Source organism: Heloderma suspectum, chromosome 1 (assembly GCF_057233095.1).
Source record: "Heloderma suspectum isolate Gila_16-S chromosome 1, 16-S_ref, whole genome shotgun sequence".
Classification (NCBI taxonomy): Eukaryota; Metazoa; Chordata; class Lepidosauria; order Squamata; family Helodermatidae; genus Heloderma; species Heloderma suspectum.
Genome location: NC_139458.1, coordinates 436202772 through 436224058, shown reverse-complemented (window position 1 = coordinate 436224058; position 21287 = coordinate 436202772). Strand labels below are relative to the sequence as shown.

The 21287-nt window shown below is 48.6% G+C and overlaps 2 protein-coding genes across 16 annotated transcripts in view; one reads left to right on the top strand and one right to left on the bottom strand.

Moving 5' to 3' along the window:
• NCOA1 (nuclear receptor coactivator 1) overlaps positions 1 to 15883 on the top strand; it is a 406595-nt gene extending 390712 nt beyond the window's left edge. For 13 of the 15 annotated variants that reach the window (XM_084829475.1, XM_084829481.1, XM_084829477.1 and 10 more), the window contains 4 exons: positions 449 to 623; positions 1445 to 1628; positions 7815 to 7901; positions 13181 to 15883. In XM_084829475.1, coding sequence (XP_084685601.1) covers positions 449 to 623; positions 1445 to 1628; positions 7815 to 7901; positions 13181 to 13351 — 617 coding nt within the window. In that variant the 3' untranslated portion in view covers positions 13352 to 15883. Of the gene's footprint in view, positions 1 to 448; positions 624 to 1444; positions 1629 to 7814; positions 7902 to 13027 lie in introns of all 15 variants that reach the window. The other 2 variants (XM_084829489.1, XM_084829490.1) reach the window with 2 other exon arrangements.
• Positions 15543 to 20984, bottom strand: PTRHD1 (peptidyl-tRNA hydrolase domain containing 1). Its single transcript, XM_084829495.1, has 2 exons — positions 20775 to 20984; positions 15543 to 18416 (listed from the first exon to the last, which is right to left on the bottom strand). Exons 1-2 carry the CDS (start codon positions 20967 to 20969, stop codon positions 18246 to 18248), a joined length of 366 nt encoding a protein of 121 aa, XP_084685621.1. The 5' UTR covers positions 20970 to 20984; the 3' UTR covers positions 15543 to 18245.
• Positions 20985 to 21287: the final 303 nt, after the last annotated feature.

The window sequence follows — 21287 nt, the reverse complement described above, 5'->3', positions numbered from 1 at the left end:
TAGACAACAACTTCTTCAGAGGACTGGAAGCAGTTTAAGTAAGCACCTTTGCTCAAGGCGAGTGTGTGCCCTTCAAAAGCCTGCAATACCTGCTTGATGAGAGAGAACAGTGGATCAAAACAAATAGGCGTCCATAGCCCCTCCAGCCCTTTTGGAAACTGTTGTGCCCTCCAGGCAGCCGTACAGAGAGTCCTTCCCTTCCCATGTTCCAGCCTTGAGGCCTGGGGTTGGGATAAGTGCCGGCACAAACTCACCCGTGAGCTCTGCTGATGACCATGTCAGACTGCCTGGCATTTGCTCAGCCAAATAGGCAAGGGACTGGGTTTGGATACCAACTCGGATTGTGTAGGATTTCTGGCCTCCTGAGCTCTCCCTCCCTGGGGTAACATCTAGTGGTTGCCGTCATACTGTAGGCTCATCCAAAAGAATATGGTTGTGTTTTCTCCAGGAATGGGTCAGCAAGGGGAGGCCACATTCGCTCCGTCACTCAGCCCCAGCAGTCCCTTGATGTCGCCGCAACTCCCTCCTTCTCAGAGCCCCCTGCTCCAGTCAGCCCCGCCCACGCCTGGGTACCAGTCCCCAGATATGAAGACCTGGCAGCAAGGAGCCATGGGGAATAACAGGTAAGCCTGACCCACAGATGTGCTTGCTCTGTCAACTGACCCCTCCTTCGCATGTTCCATAACTCAACAAATCATTCTTCGCCAAGAGGCTCAGTCAGAGCTGACATCCCTGCGTGGTCAACAGCTTAATTATGTGGGGGGGAGCACTTAATTTGGAGTGTGGGATGGGAGGTGGCAAGCCAGGCTGATCTACCCACTCCTCAAAGTGGGCTGCTGGGTGGCAAGTCCCCCGGTCACTATGGCTGCCCCATCCAGTCTCCCAGGTGGCAACTGGAAGAAGCCCAGCTGGTGTCCTTTCAGGGGCTAGATTTAGCTGTGGGGGGCCCATCACTGACCCTCGCTTCACACACTTGTCCAAAGCCATCCCAAGATAAACACCCCCACCCCGAATTTGTTCAGCTTCTCCTCATGTCTTACACTGGGGTGTTTGTATTTCGTGCCTCCGGACACTTCCTCTGCTGGACTGGTCAGAATCCCAATACTGATCATCTCAAGAGCCGAGCCGTGCAAGTCACATGCCCTTTCCCTCTCTTGCTTTTCTCTTCCTCCTTCCGCCTTTCAAGAACTTTTCTTGTAATCCAAGTTGAAATGTTTGGCATTGGTTCTTGGGAAGGCTCCTGACGAGGCCATTGTCAGTGGACTCTGGCGCTCTTTGGTGCTGGCATCCAAGGACCCCTCTTGTTGGCTTGTGTAACCCTGAGAATTGGGGGGGGAGGGATTTGCGTGTCCTAAACTATACCATTCTTTGCAACTTAAACTGCTTGGAAATGCGGCTCACCTCTGTGTGCGACTCTCTGCTCTCCTGTCCCTTCGGTCCGCAGTGTCTTTGGCCAAGCTGGGCAGACCCAGCCACCACCAGCCCAGCAGGGAATGTACAACAACATGAGCATCACGGTCTCCATGGCTGGAGGGAATGCCAATGTCCAGAATATGAACCCAATGGCTGGGCAGATGCCCATGAACTCACTGCAGGTGCCTAGCATGAGTCAGCTGTGCTCCGAGCAGGTCAGTGCAACTCACCACCTTTTTCTCCCTTGCGCCCAGGCTCCGCTCAGCGGCTCTCCTGGGGAAGCTGGCGCTTCCTCCCTCCACAGAGCGCATGCAGGGCACGCCAAGAGGCTCACGCTGGGATTCGGCTGGTTGGCCCGAGGCCAGGACAACACGTTCAGTGAGACAAAGGCCCCAAAGAACAGTGACTATAACCGTGTCAGGCCCATGCAGTCCTTGCGAATTAGGCATTTCTCAAGAGACCGGGATCTCTGCCAAGTATCTCTTAAGTAACGGGGATTGGGAGGGTGCACTTGGGATGCGAGAAGGGATGGGGAAGGAAGGGGTGCTGAACAATTCCCCCTCTCACCAGTAGGGGAGGGGGAGTGGCTGGGAGAGCAGGGGAGCAGCAGCAGCCAGGAGAATTGCTACCCACCCCTCCAAATTGCATCTTCCCCCCTCCTCCCTGTCCTGTTTTTAGATGTTCAGCACAGGGCCCCCAGATTCTGTTCTACGGTCATATATCTAGGTCAGTGGGGAGAAACTTGTTCCCTCCAGTTGTTTTGGCCTACAACTCCCATCAGCCCCAGCCAGCATAGCCAATGGTCGGGGATCATGTGGGTTCTAAGCCAAAATCTGGAAGGCCACAAGTTGCCCACCCCGATCTAGTAGTTTGACTACCAAGCAAGGACTCCTGGAATTTGCATGTTTAAGGTCAGGGGCCTTTGGGACTTTTGCCTCATAGCTGGGACTTAAATGTCATGTGGGGGAGGGGAAAGCTCATTGTGCGCCATGAAGATACAGGTGGTGTTCACACATGAGTATTAAAGCAGCTCTTGCTTTTGTCGTGCTTGGAATGTAAATGTCAAATTTACATTGGCCAGAAAGGTCTGTTGCAGCAAAAACAACCAAGAGTCTTGTGACACCTTTGAAGACTTACCAGATGATTATGGCAAAAGCTTTCGTGGACTGATGGAGAAAGCTGACGAAAGCTTATGCCCCAATAAATTGGTTAGTCTTTGAGGTGCCATAAGGCTCTTTGGGCATTCTGACCAGTAAAAACAACATTCACACTACAAATGTCCCTCTTCCACATTCACCAATCAGCATTAACTGATCATGGAGAAGGCTATCAATGGCTACCAGTCCTGATGGCTATATGCCACCTCCAGAGGCAGTGAGCCTATGTACACCGGTTGCTGGGGAACATGGGCAGGAGGCTGCTGTTGCACTCATGTCCTGCTTGTGGGTTTCCCGTGGGCAGTTGGTTGGCCAATGTGTGACCATAGAATCACAGAATAGTAGGGTTAGAAGGGGCCTATAAGACCATCAAGTCCAACCCCCTGCTCAATGCAGAGTGCTCGACTAGATGGACTTTTGGTCTGACCCAGCAGGGCTCTTCTTATGTTCTTATTTGCATAACTGGCAAGAGGTAAGTTGAAAGGCAAGTTGAAACCTAATGTGTGAAAATGCTTTTGGAGGTTTTCATCAACACGAACCAAGACTTCCAGGCCATTTCCCACCCCAATTCTCCATTCGTGTAGAGAGCAGCCATGTTGCTCAGTGGTAGCAGCTTCTGAGAGCTGAAACACTGAATGTATCACACACAGAAAGATCAGAAGTTGACTAACGGAGGCAGATCGCTCCCTCTGGGCAGACTTTCCTCACTAGTTACCCTGGAATAAGCACTCCTGGACTCACTCAGTGGCATAGATCGCTACAGGCCTACTCAGTAGTAAAACACATTGAGTAGGTCTGCTTACAGTTCCAGGGGGCAAATCAGGAGTTGAAGTGAGTAAGCAATTCAACAACTCCTTACGAGACCAGGGTCTCTTGACTCCCCTCTTATCATTCATGTATACTACAGGATACCTCAGCCTGTCCAAACCTGGTGCCTCCAGATGTTTTGGACTTCAACTCCCATCAGCCCGAGCCAGCGTGTCCAATGGCAATGAAATCTAGGAGTTGTACTCCAAAACATGTGGAGGGGCACCAAGTTGGGGAAGGCTGGTATACATGAACAAGTCTGGAGGGTGCAATTCACAATGCAACACTTTAAACCATGAATGATAGATTTGTGCAGAAAGACAACCAAAATGAACTAGGAGTTGAAGGACCTTTCCTATGAGCAAAGACTAAGCATTTGGGTTATTTTAAAAAGACAGCTAAGAATGAATGCTTTAAGGTCACCCAACGAAACTGATTAGAAGAAATGGAGTAGCACTCATAGTCAACAAAAGGGTGGGAAAAGCAGTACTGGGGTACAATCTTAAAAATGATAGAATGATCTCAGTACGAATCCAAGGCAAACCATTCAACATCACAGTAATTCAAGTCTATGCCCCAACCACTGAGGCCGAAGAAGCTGAGGTTGATCGGTTCTATGAAGACCTACAACACCTTCTAGAACTAACACCAAAAAAAGATGTCCTCTTCATCATAGGGGATTGGAATGCTAAAGTAGGAAGTCAAGAAATCACCGGGATAACAGGCAGGCATGGCCTTGGTGTACAAAATGAAGCAGGGCAAAAGCTAATAGAGTTTTGCCAAGAGAACACGCTGATCATAGCAAACACTCTTTTCCAACAGCACAAGAGGCGACTCTACACATGGACGTCGCCAGATGGTCAATATCGAAATCAGATTGATTATGTCCTTTGCAGCCAAAGATGGAGAAGCTCCATACAGTCAGTAAAAACAAGACCTGGAGCTGACTGTGGCTCAGATCATGAGCTGCTTCTTGCAAAATTTCGGCTTAAATTGAAGAACGTAGGGAAAACCACTAAACCTTTCAGGTATGACCTAAATCATATCCCTGATGAATATACAGTGGAGGTGAGGAATAGATTTCAGGGATTAGACCTGATAGACAGAGTGCCTGAGGAACTATGGACGGAGGTCCGTAACATTGTTCAGGAGGCAGCAACGAAATCCGTCCCAAAGAAAAAGAAATGCAAGAAAGCCAAGTGGCTGTCTGATGAGGCTTTACAAGTAGCTGAGGAAAGAAGGGAAGCGAAAAGCAAAGGAGAAAGGGGAAGATATACCCAACTGAATGCAGAGTTCCAGAGAATAGCAAGGAGAGACAAGAAGGCCTTCTTAAATGAACAATGCAAAGAAATCGAGGAAAACAACAGAATGGGAAAGACTAGAGATCTCTTCAAGAAAATTGGAGATCTCAAGGGAACGTTTTGTGCAAAGACGGGCATGATAAAGGACAAAGAAGGCAGGGACCTAACAGAAACAGATGAGATTAAGAAGAGGTGGCAAGAATACACAGAAGAACTATACAGGAAAGATCTGAATGTCCCTGATAGCCATGATAGTGCGGTCACTGAACTTGAGCCGGACATCCTCGAGAGTGAAGTCAAGTGGGCCTTAGGAAGCATTAGTAACAACAAAGCTAGCGGAGATGACAGTATTCCAGCCGAGCTATTTAAAATCCTAAAACATGATGCTGTTAAAGTGCTGCATTCAATATGCCAACAAATCTGGAACACTCAACAGTGGCCACAAGACTGGAAAAGGTCAGTTTACATTCCAATTCCAAAGAAGGGCAACGCCAAAGAGTGTTCAAACTACCGCACCATTGCGCTCATTTCACATGCCAGCAAGGTGATGCTCAAAATCCTACAAGCTAGGCTTCAGCAGTATGCGAACCGAGAACTACCGGAAGTACAAGCTAGGTTTCGAAGAGGCAGAGGAACTAGAGATCAAATCGCCAACATTCGCTGCATCATGGAGAAAGCAAGAGAATTCCAGAAAAACGTCTATTTCTGCTTCATTGACTACACTAAAGCCTTTGATTGTGTGGATCACAACAAACTGTGGCAAATTCTTAAAGTGATGGGAGTACCAGACCACCTTACCTGTCTCCTGAGAAACCTGTACGAGGGTCAAGAAGCAACAGTAAGAACCAGACATGGAACAACCGATTGGTTCAAAATTGGGAAAGGAGTACGACAAGGCTGCATATTGTCACCCTGCTTATTTAACTTATATGCAGAGTACATCATGAGAAATGCCGGGTTGGATGAATCAGAGGTCGGAATTAAGATTGCCGGGAGAATTATCAACAACCTCCGATATGCAAACGATACCACCCTAATGGCAGAAAGCAAAGAGGATCTCAAGAGCCTCTTGTTGAGGGTGAAAGAGGAGAGTGCAAAAGCTGGTTTGAAACTCAACATTAAAAAAACTAAGATCATGTCATCTGGCCCTATCACTTCCTGGCATATAGAAGGGGAAGAAATGGAAGCAGTGACAGATTTTACTTTCTTGGGCTCCAAGATCACCGCAGACGGTGACTGTACCCATGAAATTAAAAGACGCTTGCTCCTTGGGAGGAAAGCTATGGCCAACCTAGACAGCATAGTAAGAAGCAGAGACATCACCTTGCCGACAAAGGTCCGTCTAATCAAAGCTATGGTTTTCCCAGTAGTAATGTATGGCTGTGAGAGCTGGACTATAAGGAAGGCTGAGCGCCGAAGAATTGATGCTTTCGAACTGTGGTGCTGGAGAAGACTCTTACAAGTCCCCTGGACTGCAAGGAGGTCAAATCAGTCCATCCTAAAGGAAATCAACCCTGAGTGCTCATTGGAAGGACAGATAATGAAGCTGAAGCTCCAATATTTTGGCCACCTAATGCGAAGAGAAAACTCCCTGGAAAAGACCCTGATACTGGGAAAGACTGAAGGCAAAAGGAGAAGGGGACGGCAGAGGATGAGATGGCTAGATAGCATCACGGATGCAATGAATATGAACTTGAGCACGCTCCGGGAGAGAGCGCAGGACAGGAAGGCCTGGCGTGCTATGGTCCATGGGGTCACGAAGAGTCGGACACGACTGAACGACTGAACAACAAAACTGAGTGCAGTCGGTTCTGGACAGATGGAAGGAAGTCCTTCACACAATGGAGAATTTTATTCCCAGAATTTACTGCCACAAGATGTGGTAATGGCCACTGACAAAGATAGCTTTAAAAGGGGATTAGACAAATCCACAGAGCATAATCTATCAACAGCTATTAGGCATGATAGCTCAACGGACCCCGCCCTCTTCAGAGCCAGTCTGCTTCTGAATGCCAGTTGCTGCAGGGCAAACAGTAAGAGAGGGCTGTTGCCTCCATGCCTGCTTGTGGGCTTCCTGATTGGCTACACTGGGGAACAGGATACTGAACTACATAGATCCTTGTCTGATCTAGAAGGACTCTTCTTATGTTCCTCCTCCCTCAGGGTTCCCTGTGCAGAGGGAATGATTATTAAACAGTATGGGACTGTCTCTAATACTAGTCCAACTTAAGTCCCATTCATTTCAGTGGGAGCATCTCCACACAGGGCTTTTATCCCGCAATCAAGATTGGTTACTCACAGAAGTTTGCAGGGCCTTTACATCACATCTTCAAGCTCCAGAGCCTCTCCCATGCTTTTTTTTACCTTTATCCTATTTTTTAAAGATTGCAGATGAGCTATTTAACTATAGTGAGTTGAATTTCTCAATGAAAAGAGTAAGTTGTGTTATAACACAGCACCATCTAGTGGCTGTCTAATGAAACATATAGAGCTTGCAGATAAAGGAACTCCCTGGGAAAAAAGCGGAAGTGTGTGAAAAGGGGCAACCTTAATCCCGCAAAGAATATGGAAGCAGAAGCCCCAGTAAAGTTGCGGGATAAAAAGCGTCTGTGTAGAGAAGCCCTGGGTCTACTTTAAGCAGGACTAACATTAGATACAACCCTTTAAGTCTGGGTTTAGGTATGCCCTACATCAGCCTTTCCCAACATGGTGCCCTCCAGATGTGTTTGACTACAAATCCCATAATCCCCTAGCATAGCTGGCTGGGAGATTATTGGCGTAGTCCAACACATCTGGAGGGCATCAGATTGGAAAAGGCTGCCCTACATGTTTCTGCTGTGGAGATGCTGCCCAGAGATGCCCTGAGGGATTGTGACCTCCAGGCTGCTATGTGTAGCAGGATGTTTTGCACATGATGAGCATCATCTTCTGGCCACAACATGCAAAGCAAGAGTTTCCCATTAGGTCTTAGAACACAGATGCCAGAAACATAGCAACCCAACAACTGCAGAGTGCATCAGAATCTCCCTTAGCTTTGGACGTTCCAGTGAGGAGGGATCAGATTTGCCTGAGAGAGGTTGGGGATGAAAAGCTGTCAAACAATTCCTGAATTCTCGTCTTTTTTTCTCCACCTCAGGTAAACGACCCGGCTCTCAGACCCACGGGCCTCTACTGCAACCAGCTATCCTCTGACCTTCTGAAAACAGAAGCGGATGGAGCACAGGTCAGTAAAACTGTCCTAAGCCCACAATTATCTCAGGGGGAACTAGAATGGCTGCCTCAGTTGCCTTGCATTTTGTCTGAAAAAACTGATTACAGCTGAACTCTGGCCACAAGCAAGTGGGGTGGTTGGTTCCAGAAAAGCCACCTCACTAGAGGCTGTTGCAGTTTGGAACTGAATTGGGCTGGAGATGGTCAGCCTTCAGGCTTTCCTGGGCCCAACCTCCATGGAATGGTTTCAGAAGGGTGTTCATGAAATCACTTTTGTCCATCAGCAGCACATGAAGCAAGAAAAACGGAGTACACGCTACCTAAAAACCCTCTTTCATAGGTCAAACCGCACTCGAAGCTGCCATACTTCGGGGTTGGGTGGGAGGAGTCCAGTGAGTAGAACTGAATGTCATCAGCCGTGGAGGTGCTGCTCAGTGAATGAGAGAGGCTTGCTTCCTGCCACTTTCAATGCTCCCGTGCTCAGAGGAATTTAATAGAAGAGGTGATTTACATCCCATAGTTTATCCCACACCTCTCCCCTCGCATCCGTCAGGACTGTGAAGTACCAGTATTGAAGCCCTGCTCCCTGCATGAGTTACTGCCCCAGTACAGTTCAGTTCTGACTATCCCACTAATGCAACATTGCACAATTGCATGATTACAGGACTGTGAAGTAGCAATGTTGTAGTGCAAAGTAAAAATAAACAGGGAAGGCCAGCAGCCAAATAACACTGCTGTGTAATAGTGCTAAGTGTGTGTAATAGTGCTAAGTGGGAAGAGAAACCTGTGTCCAAAGCAGCTACTGCCAATGGGCGGGGGGGGAATGGAATGGGGGGGGGGAGAAGCCCCATCCCTTAACTAGGTCAGAGACACACAACTAGGCATGCCCAGCAAGCAGGATTTAATTTGGGGAAACAGGGCACATTGCAGTGGGAGCTGTGTTTTAAGGAAAAAAGTCACACTAAAAGGACTTTGCAAAAATGTGCCTTTTTGAGAGGGAAGCTGCAGTTGCTGCAGTGTGGCAACAACATCATGTGTCATGAACAACCCTGATGGACTCTCGCTCTGCACTAAATCATCTGTGTAGATTGGACCCTGATCTCCCATTTGAGCATCTCTACATGAGGCTTTTTGTCCTTGAGTCTTGCATGCCACATGACAATTCTCAGTTGAGATCCCTGCAGATTCCCCCCTTGGCAGTGCAGGTCATCCAGCCACACAAAAACCTCATGCAGTGAGGCTCCTCTGTTTTGGGAGGTCGTGTTTCCCGCACTAGACAAGCAGTGTGGGAGGTGCCGTTGCCACATGTCCTGGCGAGAACTGAAATTTCTTCTGACCAAAGAGTTTCAGAATCAGGCTTGCCCTGTGATGTTTAGGGCAGCCTTTCCCAATCTGGCGCCCTCCAGATGTGTGCTGGCAGGGGCACACTAGGAGTTGTAGTCCAACACATCTGGAGGGCATCCGGTTGGGCATAGGAGAGAGGCAGGCTGATTGTGTGTATCTTTTTTGAGCATTTTTGTGACCGGTAAATTTTGCATCCTGTTTTGCAAAGCTGGGTATGTCCTTCCTTCCTCCAACCCTGCACGGAGCCCTGTACCAGCTGGCAAGTGGATACAAGCATGTTCCTTGGCTGGATATCTGGCCCATGAAGGCAGCGGGACACAAGAATTGTTCTCAGCAGAACGAGCTGGACTGGAAAAGTTGGAGCTGATCAGAGCCAAAGTTGGCAGCTCATCTGTGCTCTTGGGTCCAATTTATTTTATTTTTATTTATTTTAGATATTTAAAATAAGATAAAAAGATATCACCTGAACTTGAGGAGGAGAGCTAGGTGTAGTCAGTGTACTGATGACACCACACCCCATATCCTCAAATGGCCTCACCCCAGCAGCTTCCTGTAGATGTTGAACAGACTAGAGGAGAAAATTGAGCCCTGCAAAGCTCCACAGGGCAGAGCAAGTCATCCAGCACCAGCCCTCCAGGTAGGAACAGCACCACAAAACCCTCGATCCCCACCTGAGAGAAGCACTTCAGAAGGATTCCATGGCCCATGGGTTTGAAAGCTAAGAGGTCCAGAAGAATTCACAAAGCCGCTCTCCTCCTTGTTCTCCTTCCAGTATAAGCCATCCATAAGGGCAGCCAAGGCAGTTACCAGGTCAGCAGCCAGACTCAAATGGATCCCCCAAAATCTAGTTGGCCTCCTTTTCACATGAGGAGCTGAAGGTTGCCTATGAAATCAGTCAGACTTCTGTCTGCTGGTGTATGTAACAGTGCCGTCTCTTTCGAAACAACCCTTGCTTGCCTCCAGTTGCAGGCACTGGGTGCTTCCAGACAGAGGGGCCCTGGCACTATCACAGAAGGCCTCGGGCAGCTGTTGCATCTTTTCTTAACAGATGTTTCGCAGTAAGAAAAAATATAGACGAAGCTGTGGGAACACATGTGAGGCTTACAAGTGGATGATGTCTGAATACACACACCCCGCCCTCAATTCTGTGAATGAGGCAGGGCAACTGCACATTAAAGGCCTAGTCTGGAAGCAACCAAACTTTGAGCAAATGAACACCTCCAATTCTAAAAACATTTCTCTTAATTTATTTGCTTTGGCCAATTAACATTTCTTAGGGCACAATCCTATGGCTTCAGGCACACAGTCTGTTTACAATCAGTATCTTGGCATACCGTATCACCTGTCCAAATACAATTGTCTGCTTTCAATCTCAGTCACCCATCCTTGGGATGCCAAAACCCATGTTGCTGTAATACCTTTATGCCTTTTTAACATCTTGCCTGAAGAAGAGATCTGGTGATCTCGAAAGCTTGCATGGCCTAATAAAGCTATTATAGCAACACTGTTTTTGGAATTTTTCTTATGGTCAACATGGGTCCCTCTGTTTGTTTTTTATTGACAACCTCAGGATGTGTCTTTTGCGTGAGACAGTGTCCTTGCATTTAGTATGATTCACCTGTAAAGAGAAAGGCTGAACTTTCTGAGCTACAGCTGTGTACACTTTGCAATTAATGCTTTTAAAAAATCAAAATACTTCATAAATCCTGCACCAAGAAATGCGAAATTCTGCAACCTGTATAAATCAAGCTATATTAAGGGTGCAATCCTATGCATGTTTAGAGAGAAAAAAGTCCTACAATTTCCAGCATTCCCCCAGCCAGCCATGCTGACTGAGGAATGCTGGATGTTGCAGGACTCTTTTCTCTCTAAGCATGCACAGGATTGCGCCCTTAGGAGTGTTTTTTTTCACATTAAAGAGACGTTTTCAGAGCTCCATTGTAACTTAAAAACAGTAAAAGTGAATAGCAAAGCTATCAGGTAACACTGAGCCTCTCTGTACACTGCTAGCCTCAGCAAGGATCGAGAATGTCTGATGAGCTCATTGGCCCTTAGGACATGTTGATGTAATCTCAAGATCTGTTTCATTATGAATCAGTTTGGATCCCATGTACAAGTTCTGTATTCAAAGGATGAGAGTATCTTCAGTTAATCTAGCATTAAATAGCTGTTGCCCTTAATCATTGGCTTGGCATATCGTATCACCCTTCCAGATACATGGAGGGCATTCTCTGAAAAGTAAGTGCACCAGAATCCCTACACAAGGGAAGAAATGGGAAGTTAGGAAGACAACTTTCTAGCTGGTGAAACTGTGTTCCAGTAATGGAGGGAAATGTGGAACTTAGAAGCTGTGCTATATCTTGGTATATATTGTGGTGTTATGTTTATTTTTACCTAAAGATTTGGTACTACTAAAATCCATCTTCAGCAAATAGACCACCAAGCTAGATTGCCTTATGGTACAACCACCCTCTTCAACTAGTCATTTATCTATTTGACCCTTCAGCTTTGCTTGAGATCCTCTATATGCCAGAGTTTCTGTCAATAAAATAGCTGTACGGCCATGTACATTGCTCGGAGTCCCAGCTCTGCTGAGCAAATATGGGGCAGTGGGATCAGAGGGTAATACTAGGAATGTTCTGAAGAATTATTTGGCACAGTTTTAAACATCTGCAAGCCTCATAATTCAGCCCCAGAAATAAACAATGAGAAATAGCTTTTATCCATAAAAATCCTTAAAAGGCTGGAAGAGAGCTCTGCCAGCGGTGACCAATCATGGGAACTGGTTTCACATCACAGCTCTCGTGTTCAGGAGGATTCTATAAACTTCACCCATTTAGGGCCAGATGAAAACACTTTCTCTGATCTTGAACCAAACTTCCATCTTTAGCTTTTAACATTTCCTTGCAGAGAGATCTGGATTCTCAAGCACATGGGCACTCCAACAAGGAACATGTGGACTCGGGAACAGAGGGGCCACAATGGCGCTGCGTGTGTGTGTGTGTTTTGTGTATAAGCACCCTGCCTAAAGAATACTCTGGAGGCAGTGTGCACAGGCATCTGTGGAAGCATGTATGGAAACTGGGAGCCCTCAGAAATGAGGAGTTGTGGGGGAATTCTGGAGGTTGACATTGAGAAGCTGGACGCTGGCAAGAGAGATAGATGAAATGGGGGTCTTAGGAATATCCCACTTTAGGAATCTGTCCACTTTCTGTGACATCGTTAGGACAATATAGAGTGCTCTAACATGAGAGTTCCATTTAAAATGTTGGGTACCTGATTTTGGAGCTGAAAGCTGAAACTAAGGAACCGGAGAAGGCAAGAAGTGAGGAAGATGAAAGCAAAAAGGGAAAGGCTGCTGTCCTGGGGGTTGGGGCAGGAGTTAGAGGTTTCCAGGACCTAGCATTAAGCCTCTCTTGCTTTCAGACCTTCCTGCTGCACCAGAGTGGCTGGAAAGGTATCACGGGGCTGCCTCTTGAGCAGGGTCAAGAGTAGGCTTTAGAGGGAGGCAATGCCCCAATGTTCTTCTGCACTAGGAGAGAATTTACAAAAGGGGGTACAGAAAAACGTGTAGAGAGAGAGATTTCAACAGCCTGGTCTCCCAGGAGCCTGGTTTCAGGATTCATTCACGTTGCAGTCTTGCCCAGGAAGGGGAGATGAACTTGCCCATCTCAGGCTCCCATTTTGCCCCTCGTGTTTGGAGACTCAGGGTTGCCCGACTTTTCTTTAATGCAAGAACGTGTGAACTTTTTCCAAGCTCTGATCCAAATGAGTGCAGCGGTTTTCTTTTTGTAGGGCAAGAAGACAGAAGAGTTCTTCTTCTCTGTGGTGACTACAGGCTAGAGGAATTCTCTAGTGAGTTTCCACTTAACCGTAGTACCCGCTCCATCCGCAGAGGGCCCTTTCCGGTGCCAGGCTAACTGCCCCTCTCCTCTCTCCTTGTTCCAGCAGGTCCAGCAGGTCCAAGTGTTTGCTGACGTGCAGTGTACGGTCAACTTGGTAGGTGGAGACTCTTACCTGAACCAGCCAGGCCCGGTGGGGGCACAGAAAAGCTCCGCAGGCCCCCAGACCCCACAAGCCCAGCAGAAAAGCCTCCTTCAGCAGCTACTGACTGAATAACCCGCTTTTCAAAGGAATGTGAAATTTAAATAATAAGACGTACAGAGATATATATAAATATATATAAATATATTATATATTTTTCTGAGATTTTTGATATCTCAAAACTTGCAGCCATTCTTCAGCTCTTGTAGTGTTTGGAGCAAAAAAAAAAGTTTTTTGTTTTCGTTTCTTGTTTGTTTGTTTTTTAAAGGCATTGGATGTCAGCAAAGTGACAAGACAGAGCAGTTGAGCCAAAATTTTCAGATGATCCTTATTTTTGTAATCAGTTGCTGGCTTCTTATCCCCAATGGAAGTTACTTGCGGGGCGGGGCAGGGGAGTTACGAGAGCGAGGAGAAGTGTCTTGCTGGGTGGGGGGATGAGGAGGAGGAGGTAGAGGAGTCGAGTTCTCAGTTTCAGCTGGATCTGTTACTGATTTGCGTCTTCAGTGAAGCAGGAATTGGGTGAATAATCGCACTCGCCTCTTCTCCGGGAAGGGATGTTTTTAGCTGTTCTTAAAAGCAGACACCTCGCTCACTGCCTGCCCCCGCCCTCCCAATCCGTTTGTGCAATCAGCTTTTTCTAGCAATCGTGAGTTTGTCAGTTTTAAAGAATAATAATAATGACGAGAGTATTTTGACCCACCATTTTTTCCATGTTTTATGCTGGTATATAGACAGCCTCCTTAGTGAGAAAGAGGCCTCTGTGTATATGACAACAGGGTGGGAGGGAGCTCATACAAAAACTAATATAATAATTTTTGAAAATAAAACACCTAAGTACAGTTTGGGGGAAAATTGCAATATTTTTTAGGGGGGGGAGAGGTGGCTCGGAGCAAAGCACTGAGCGCCACCACTGTGACTATTCCGTTCATTTCCATGGGATTTGTGGGTGGGGGTGCTGTGCCACAAGCCCCATCAAAATGAAATGGAGGAGGTGCAGTAGAAGCTTACCGCAAAGTTGCTCCCACTGGCCACTCTTGTAGATTTTTTTAAAATTCTGATTAAAAATGAGCAGTCGGTTCTCTCTGCTTTGATTCTGTTTAACAGCTAAGGTAGCTTAAAACTATTTAAAATAATATTATAATAAAAAGGCGATTCTCTGTGGAATGGGAGACAAGCTTATTCTTTGCCCCCCTCAGGCCTTTCAATGTAAATAGCTCAAGACCTCTTGTATAAATTGGTTTCCTTCTCTTTTTAGTTGGGGGTTGCTCTTAAGTAGCATTGCTTTTTTGATGGGGTGGGGGGATTTCTTTCTTTCCTCTTTCTCTTTCTGAAATTTTGTTGATGTGTGAAAAAACGTGTAGCTTTTGTTAACTGAATTTGCAAGAGTTTAAAAAACAAAGATAAAGTTGGTGGCTAATGTTGCATTATTGCTTTAAAAAAGACAACAGGGAAGGAAGGTGTTATGTGTGGATTTTTCATGGGCTGGGGCTGGAGCAGTTTCATGAAGAGAGGGGCTGGGAATAAAAGAGATGATGCACAGTGAGTAGGGCAGGGGGGCCAATGCAGTTCAAGGCACCTCTAAGCCCACCCTAAACTGGTGAGCAGTATGAGTTCTTTCCCAGATTCTTCCTCACTCTTGCATGCATTGGGTGGATTTTTATAAAGCCTAGGATAGAGGGTTCTCTGCTAGAGCATAGGTTGAGTACCAGGTTTCATAGTACTCCTCCAGCATACTCTGTTCCCTCTTGTTGTGGCTAGTGGGGTGGGAAGGTAGGCACACATTTCCTGGTTTTGCCCTGTTCATACGACAGGGCTTGATCCTGCAGAAACTTGCGTCAAGGTGAAGCACTAGGAAGAGAAGTTAAGTTCAGCAATCCTATTGAACATAATGTCCCAGTACACAGGATGAGTCTACGAGAGTCTAAAAACCACCTGGGCCTCGGTAGCCACTCAATTTCAAGAAATTACAGCTCCAGTTGGGAGGAGTGCCTGTGGCTCCCAGATATCAAGTGTTCATGCGTTCACAGAAATAACAGGGGAGTGGAAATGGCATAACTCCAGCCAGCATAGCGCTAGTGACCGACCCAGGGCTACACCACCCTAGACAGGTGCTTAACAGCCCCTGAGTAGCCAATCCAGAGCGAGCTGAATTGCATGGCTAAGAAAGCAGCCCCAAACTTCATCCAGCCAAATGAAGGCTCCTCATCCTTCCGCGAGGGGCTGAGATGCCTGGGATATTCACAAATATGCAGTCATGATTTGAGTGCTGGGATTTTTTTTTTTTCCAACAGATTGTCATACATGTTTGTGGAATATGGGACAAAATACAATCTTACTATTTAAAGCATTTTTACCCCATCCTTCAGCCAAAAAAACCTCACAGAACAGCTAACAAAGATAAGGCACTCCCTGCCCTCCAGCTTACACTCTAAACTAGGGGTGGGCAGAAAGTAGATCTCCAGATGTTTTGGCCTTTGACTCACGGCTTTCCTGACCATTGGCTGTGCTGGCAGCAGCTTCTCGGAGTTGACGACCCAGACATCTGACGATCTACCTTCCACCCACCCTGCTCTAAATGACATGACCCAAAAGGAAAAGGGATGGGAACGGGGAGGAAAAAAGCAAACTTGGGCATGAGTTATCAGTTACAAGGTTCTTATATGTGTTCTTCCTAGCAAGAAAAGGTGACTCAAACTCCTTGCAACTGTTCCTCCTCCGGCCAGTGTATGGGGCCAGATTGCCCCCCCTTACCTTGAGGTTCTTCCTGGGAACCAGGGGGTGCATCCTCCTGTTGGCCTCCGCCCCCTGGCTGAGGCCAGAGTGTGCCGTCTTTCAGTTCTGTAGTCCCAGGGCAATAATCTCTAAATTGCATGGTTAAGGTTGCCCCAGAAAACACTGGCTGACTCTCTTCTGGAACATGAGGTTTCCTGCTACGGGATAGAGAGGACAAGGGTACCAAACTTTGGTATAGGTCACTCCCAGAAGATTAGATTTTAAACAACAGCTCTAGCTCTCTTCCATAGCTTCCTAGCAGCCTCCTCGTTACTGAAGGCCATTCCTGCTTAACTAACTCCATGGAACATGGTGTTCTCTGTCCTGTTCACTTGGTCTTGTCTTGACTACCACACCCCACATATGCCCAGCCTAAACGCGTGCAAAATCTCACTGAAATATTTGGCACGGGATTTAAGCACCAGAAATGGTCTAATTCTGAACTGTGGGTGCTGAGGGTTGCTTGCTGCCTTTGTGTCTTGCATGTGTGTACCAAGAAGCATCTGGCTGGTTGCTGTCAGGGGTAAGCTGGATTACAGAGGTGTCTGATCTGGTCCCTAAGAGCAGCTTTGTATGATCAGACCAAAGGCTTAGCTAGTCTGGCATCCTGTTTCCCACAGTGGCCAACCAGATGTCTCTGGGAAGCCCACAAACAGGACATGAGGGTCATAGCCTTCCATCACTTCCCAGCAACTGGCATTCAAATGCATACCATTCTCTGATACTGGAGGTAATATACAGCCATCATGACTAGTAGGCATTGATAGAACATTGGTGGCCATCACTATATCTTGTGGTAGAAAATTCCATCATGCGTGTGCTGTGTTGAAACAGTACTTCCTTTTGCCTGTCCTGAATCTCCTACAATTCAGCTCCATTGGATGACCCCAAATTATAGTATTATGAGAGGGACAAAACCATCTCCATACCAGCTTCCTCTACACCATACATTTTGGATCCCTTTCCTAATGATGCCTAGCATGCAATTTGCCTTTTTTGCTGCTACCGCACACTGGATTCTATCTGCGACAACCCCAACATCCCTTTTTTGGTCGTTCCCTGCCAGCTCAGACCTGTATATGTAAAGTGGGGGAGGCAGGGTGATGTCCTAATGTGCATCACTTTACACTTGCATTGAACCATATTTGCCATTTTATTTCCCATACTCCCTGTTTGGAGAAATCTCTTCACTGTCCCTTTTTGTTTAACCACTTTAAATAATGTATCTGCCATCGGCAAACGTGGCCACCTTACTGTACACTCCTAACTCCAGATTGTTTATGAACAAGTTAAAATCCCAGACCTTTGGGGCAGAACCCACTTCTTACATCCCTCCATTGTGAAAATGTTAAGTTTCTTCCTACTCTTTGCTTCCTGTTCTTTAACCAGACCCATCCTCTTATTCCACTACTGCTAAGTTTATTCAGGAGCTTTTGACAAGAGACTGTGTCAAAAGCTTACTGAAAGCTCAGCAAGTCCATAACAGACTTCTGAAGAACTGACTTACTACCCCACCCTGCTTCCCAAGCCTTCAGCAAAGAAAGCATTCTATATTCTTGAATAGCCCTGCCTCTGTGCCTTGCCCAAGAATCACTGTCAATGGTCAAGCTTTGTTCTCCTAATTTTTTAGCACCAGACAAGGTCAATTAGACCAGTGCAACTCACACCCTGCCACAAGGCAAAATATTATGCCTGCCAATCCCCCCCCACATCTATGCAATCTTTAATATAATACCATCACAGAAAGAAAAAAACAAACTAGGACTTCTAACCAATCCAACCCAAGAAAATTTATCTCTTAACGTATCATTAATGTGCCTGTTAGAATTCAAAATGAGCAAAACCAACCCACCAAATTGCAAAGGGCATTTTATTAGGCACAACTCCTTGCCACCCTGAATCCCATCTTTAACTCTATAAGGTGCCCCAGCAGTTTCTTCTTAAATCAAGAGAGAGGTGCATCATGCCAAAATACAAAAAACCAAGTTCTGTATTGGTGAAAATCGACCAATCTTTAATCACTTCTACAGACGCACTGTGGTTGAAATTGCATAATTGCCAGCAACATGCAGTGCGATGAAAGCTCTTGAAAAGATTTGTGCATCTTACAATGGTATTGCTATACTGCAAACAGCCACAAGGACCTGATGGAGAGCTACTTTTCCTGGTCAACCCTGAACATGGCCTGAGAGGAAGATCATTTCAGCAGTTTGAATCTCTTCAGATGGTGGTGTACGTGCTCCTTCAGGTATGGGCGGAGGGCAATGCAAGTGGCTATGTTCTCTGGCTGTTCTATCCATACTTCGTGATCGATGCTGTTTTGTTGCAGTGTCTCTGCTAATGCACTCAAGGCGCACTCATCAGGGGCCTATGGAAAAGGGGGACACTGGTCTTACTGCAACATACAGCATCACACAAGGTCTAGCAACAATGCCTTACACAACGTTACAGCAAGACTAATTCACCACTGCTTCGTTAAGCCAGCATAAAAGGGAAGACATCTGCTTAACATAAAATAAAACATTATTAACCGATATATACTATAACGGGACCCCTTCTGTAGACACTTAACGGGTCTGGGCCACATATACAGAAAACAGAATAAGTGCAATCCTAAACACTGGGATTTACTTCTGGGAGGGCCAGCACTGCTGTTGCTACTTTGATCGTGGGGAAGGAAGGAAACATCTTGCAGTGACTTGGCAACCAGGGATAGATGTTCTCCCCCTTCCACCACAACTCAAATGTGGCCTGCTCTTGTCTAAGAGAGATGATCTAGCCTGTCAACAGAACAAGAAATAGGTCTGGATCCTAAGTAAAGGCAGTTCATGGGAGGAAAATTTCCTGTCCTTCCCTCTCAGCTGCAGCCCCCACGTTAGTCAGGTGAGCCCCAAACCCTCAAAGAGGCTTTTTGGTGGCTGCAGTAGAGGGACTAGACAAAAAAAAAAACCCTTGCCTTCAGTGAACTTCCTTATGCTAACAACTCTTGGGTTCCAAGGCATTGTACACATGCTTAGGGTCAGTGCATGTCTGTCATGTATATTTAGCCCTTACTTTGTACACTGAAGTCTTCAAGCAAGAGTACACAAGTGTCAGAGCTGGACACAGTGTGCCCACTCCATGTGAGTGAAGCCCTGCCAGCTGGCACCCCTCAACACGGGCCCTACCATGGTGCACCCCATAGCCCCCCAAGGGAGAGAGGTCTGTTACGCTATTCTCCGGAGGGAGATCTGCCCCATGGCAGGAGGCAGGCGAATAACTCCTTCACTCTACTAATCTCCACTGGCTTCAAGCTAGGGATGGACGAAAGTCCCTTACCTGATCCCGCAGCTTGCTTCGCGGTGGGGGGGAGGTGCTCCGTCCCTCCGTCCGAAATTCTGGCTGGGGGGGAGGCGCCCCGACCCTCCCGCCGCGAGTCTCATCTCCTGCCGGGACGCAAATGGCGGCGGCCGTAGCCGCCGCCGTTTGCGTCCCTGCAGTCAGCCGTGATAGGCTACGTAAATGTTTACACAGCCTATCACGGCTGACTTTGGGAAGAAAAAAAAAAGTGTACGCAAATGGCAGCGCCGCCATTTGCATTCCTTATTTGGGCACGTGTAGTCTACATAAATGTTTACGTAGACTACGGTGAAAATAAGGGCAACGCTATTTGCGTATGCGCTTCCCCCCCCCCAAAGTCAGCCGTGATAGGCTACGTAAACATTCACGTAGCCTATCATGGTGTTTTTTGAAAATCTAGCCGTGATAGGCAACGTAAATCTTTACGTAGCCTATCACGTTTGCTGTTGTTGTTTTTTTTTTAACTTGGAAATGGCGGCGGCAGCAGCCAGTCAGAAGACCGGCTGCCGCCGCCGCCAGGGACATTCGACAAAGGTAAGTCCCATTCCGGGGGGGTGGCGGACCGTTTCTCCACCAATTTCGGGGGCCCGAATGCGTTGGCATTCGGCCTCCCGGAGATTCGTGGAGAAATTCTCCGACATCCCTACTTCAAGCTGTGTGGGCTGGTTAGGGAGATCTGCCACCTAGCGACTGAAGATGGTGCTGGAGGCGTCAAACGCATGGTCGCATATTGATAAAAATTAAAGCACTTAAAAAACCAAATAACCCCAAGGCGCACCCCTTAACATGCATGCCAGATTTCAGGCGCCCAGGTTTCACAGTCTTGGCGCTACGGCACTGACAGACGGGCGGACAGGCAGACACATACTCTATCGTTATAAAATTTGTTTCAAATGAGAAGCAGTACATAAACACTGTCACCCTGTCAGTCAGTCGCAGAGCGTTAAGGAGAATAAGCTTTCGGGCAGGGGGCCCACAGGCCACCTCGCTCCGCGCGCCCTCCGCCCTGCCCCGGCCACGCAAGCGCCGCCCTGCCCAGAGGGCCCGGGTCTGACGCCCCTGGAGGGGGCCGCGGCGGCGGGCCGGCTGGCGGAAAGGCCCTCGCAAGCAGCCGCCGCCGGCCGCCTGCTTGGACGCTGCCTGTCGTCCGGCGGGCGGCGGCAGCCAGGCGAGGCAGCTGCGGAGGAGGCCCGACGCCTCGCGGCGCCCTGCCGACGCGCGGCCTGCGCCTCCGCCGTCCCGGGGCGGGGCGGGGCGGGGCGGGGCGGCTGCCGGCTTGCGAGCGCGGCCTGCAGCAGCCCCCGCCGCCCCGGCTGGCGGAAGGCGGCCTCGACGCCCAACACGCGCCTCGGGGCCCGCGGGGCCACGCGGGGCGCCGCCTGCTCACCTCCAGCACGACGGTCCTCATGCCGCCGCCCTGCGCCAGGTAGGCCGCGGTGTCCGGGTGCTCGCGGTGCGCGTGCACGGCGGCCAGGGCCGCGTGGCACGCCTGAGCCACGGCGGCCCCCAGGGGCCACGCGAGGGGCTCGCGCCGCAGGTCCCCCCGCAGCACCACGTACTGCACCAGCGGGCGCGCCGCCATCGCGCGACGGCGGGCGGGGTCCCGGGCGGGGCGGGGCGGGGCTCAGCGGAGGCCCCGCCTCGCCGCCCGCACCCCGGCCCGCCCTGCTGCCGCGCTGCGGGGGCACCCGGCGCTCCTCCGCCGGCCGCCAGAGCGGGGGCTCCGTCGAGGACGCCCTGCGGGGAGCGCCCCTCGCGGGACGCCGTCGGCGCGGGGCATGCCGGGGCAGGGCGCGAGCTTCGCCGGGGCGTCGAGGGCGGATGACGCGGTTCCGGGCGCGCGGGCGTTTCGAGCGCGCTCGAGCGGCCGGTGTGGAGGCCGCCCAGGGGGCCGCGGCGG

Coding starts and splice junctions, on each gene's coding strand:
- PTRHD1 (XM_084829495.1), bottom strand. CDS start 20,969: ATGGCGGCGCGCCCGCTGGTGCAGTACGTGGTGCTGCGGGGGGACCTG. Junction 18,417..20,774: donor TGAGGACCGTCGTGCTGGAG/GTGAGCAGGCGG, acceptor CCTTTTCCATAG/GCCCCTGATGAGTGCGCCTT.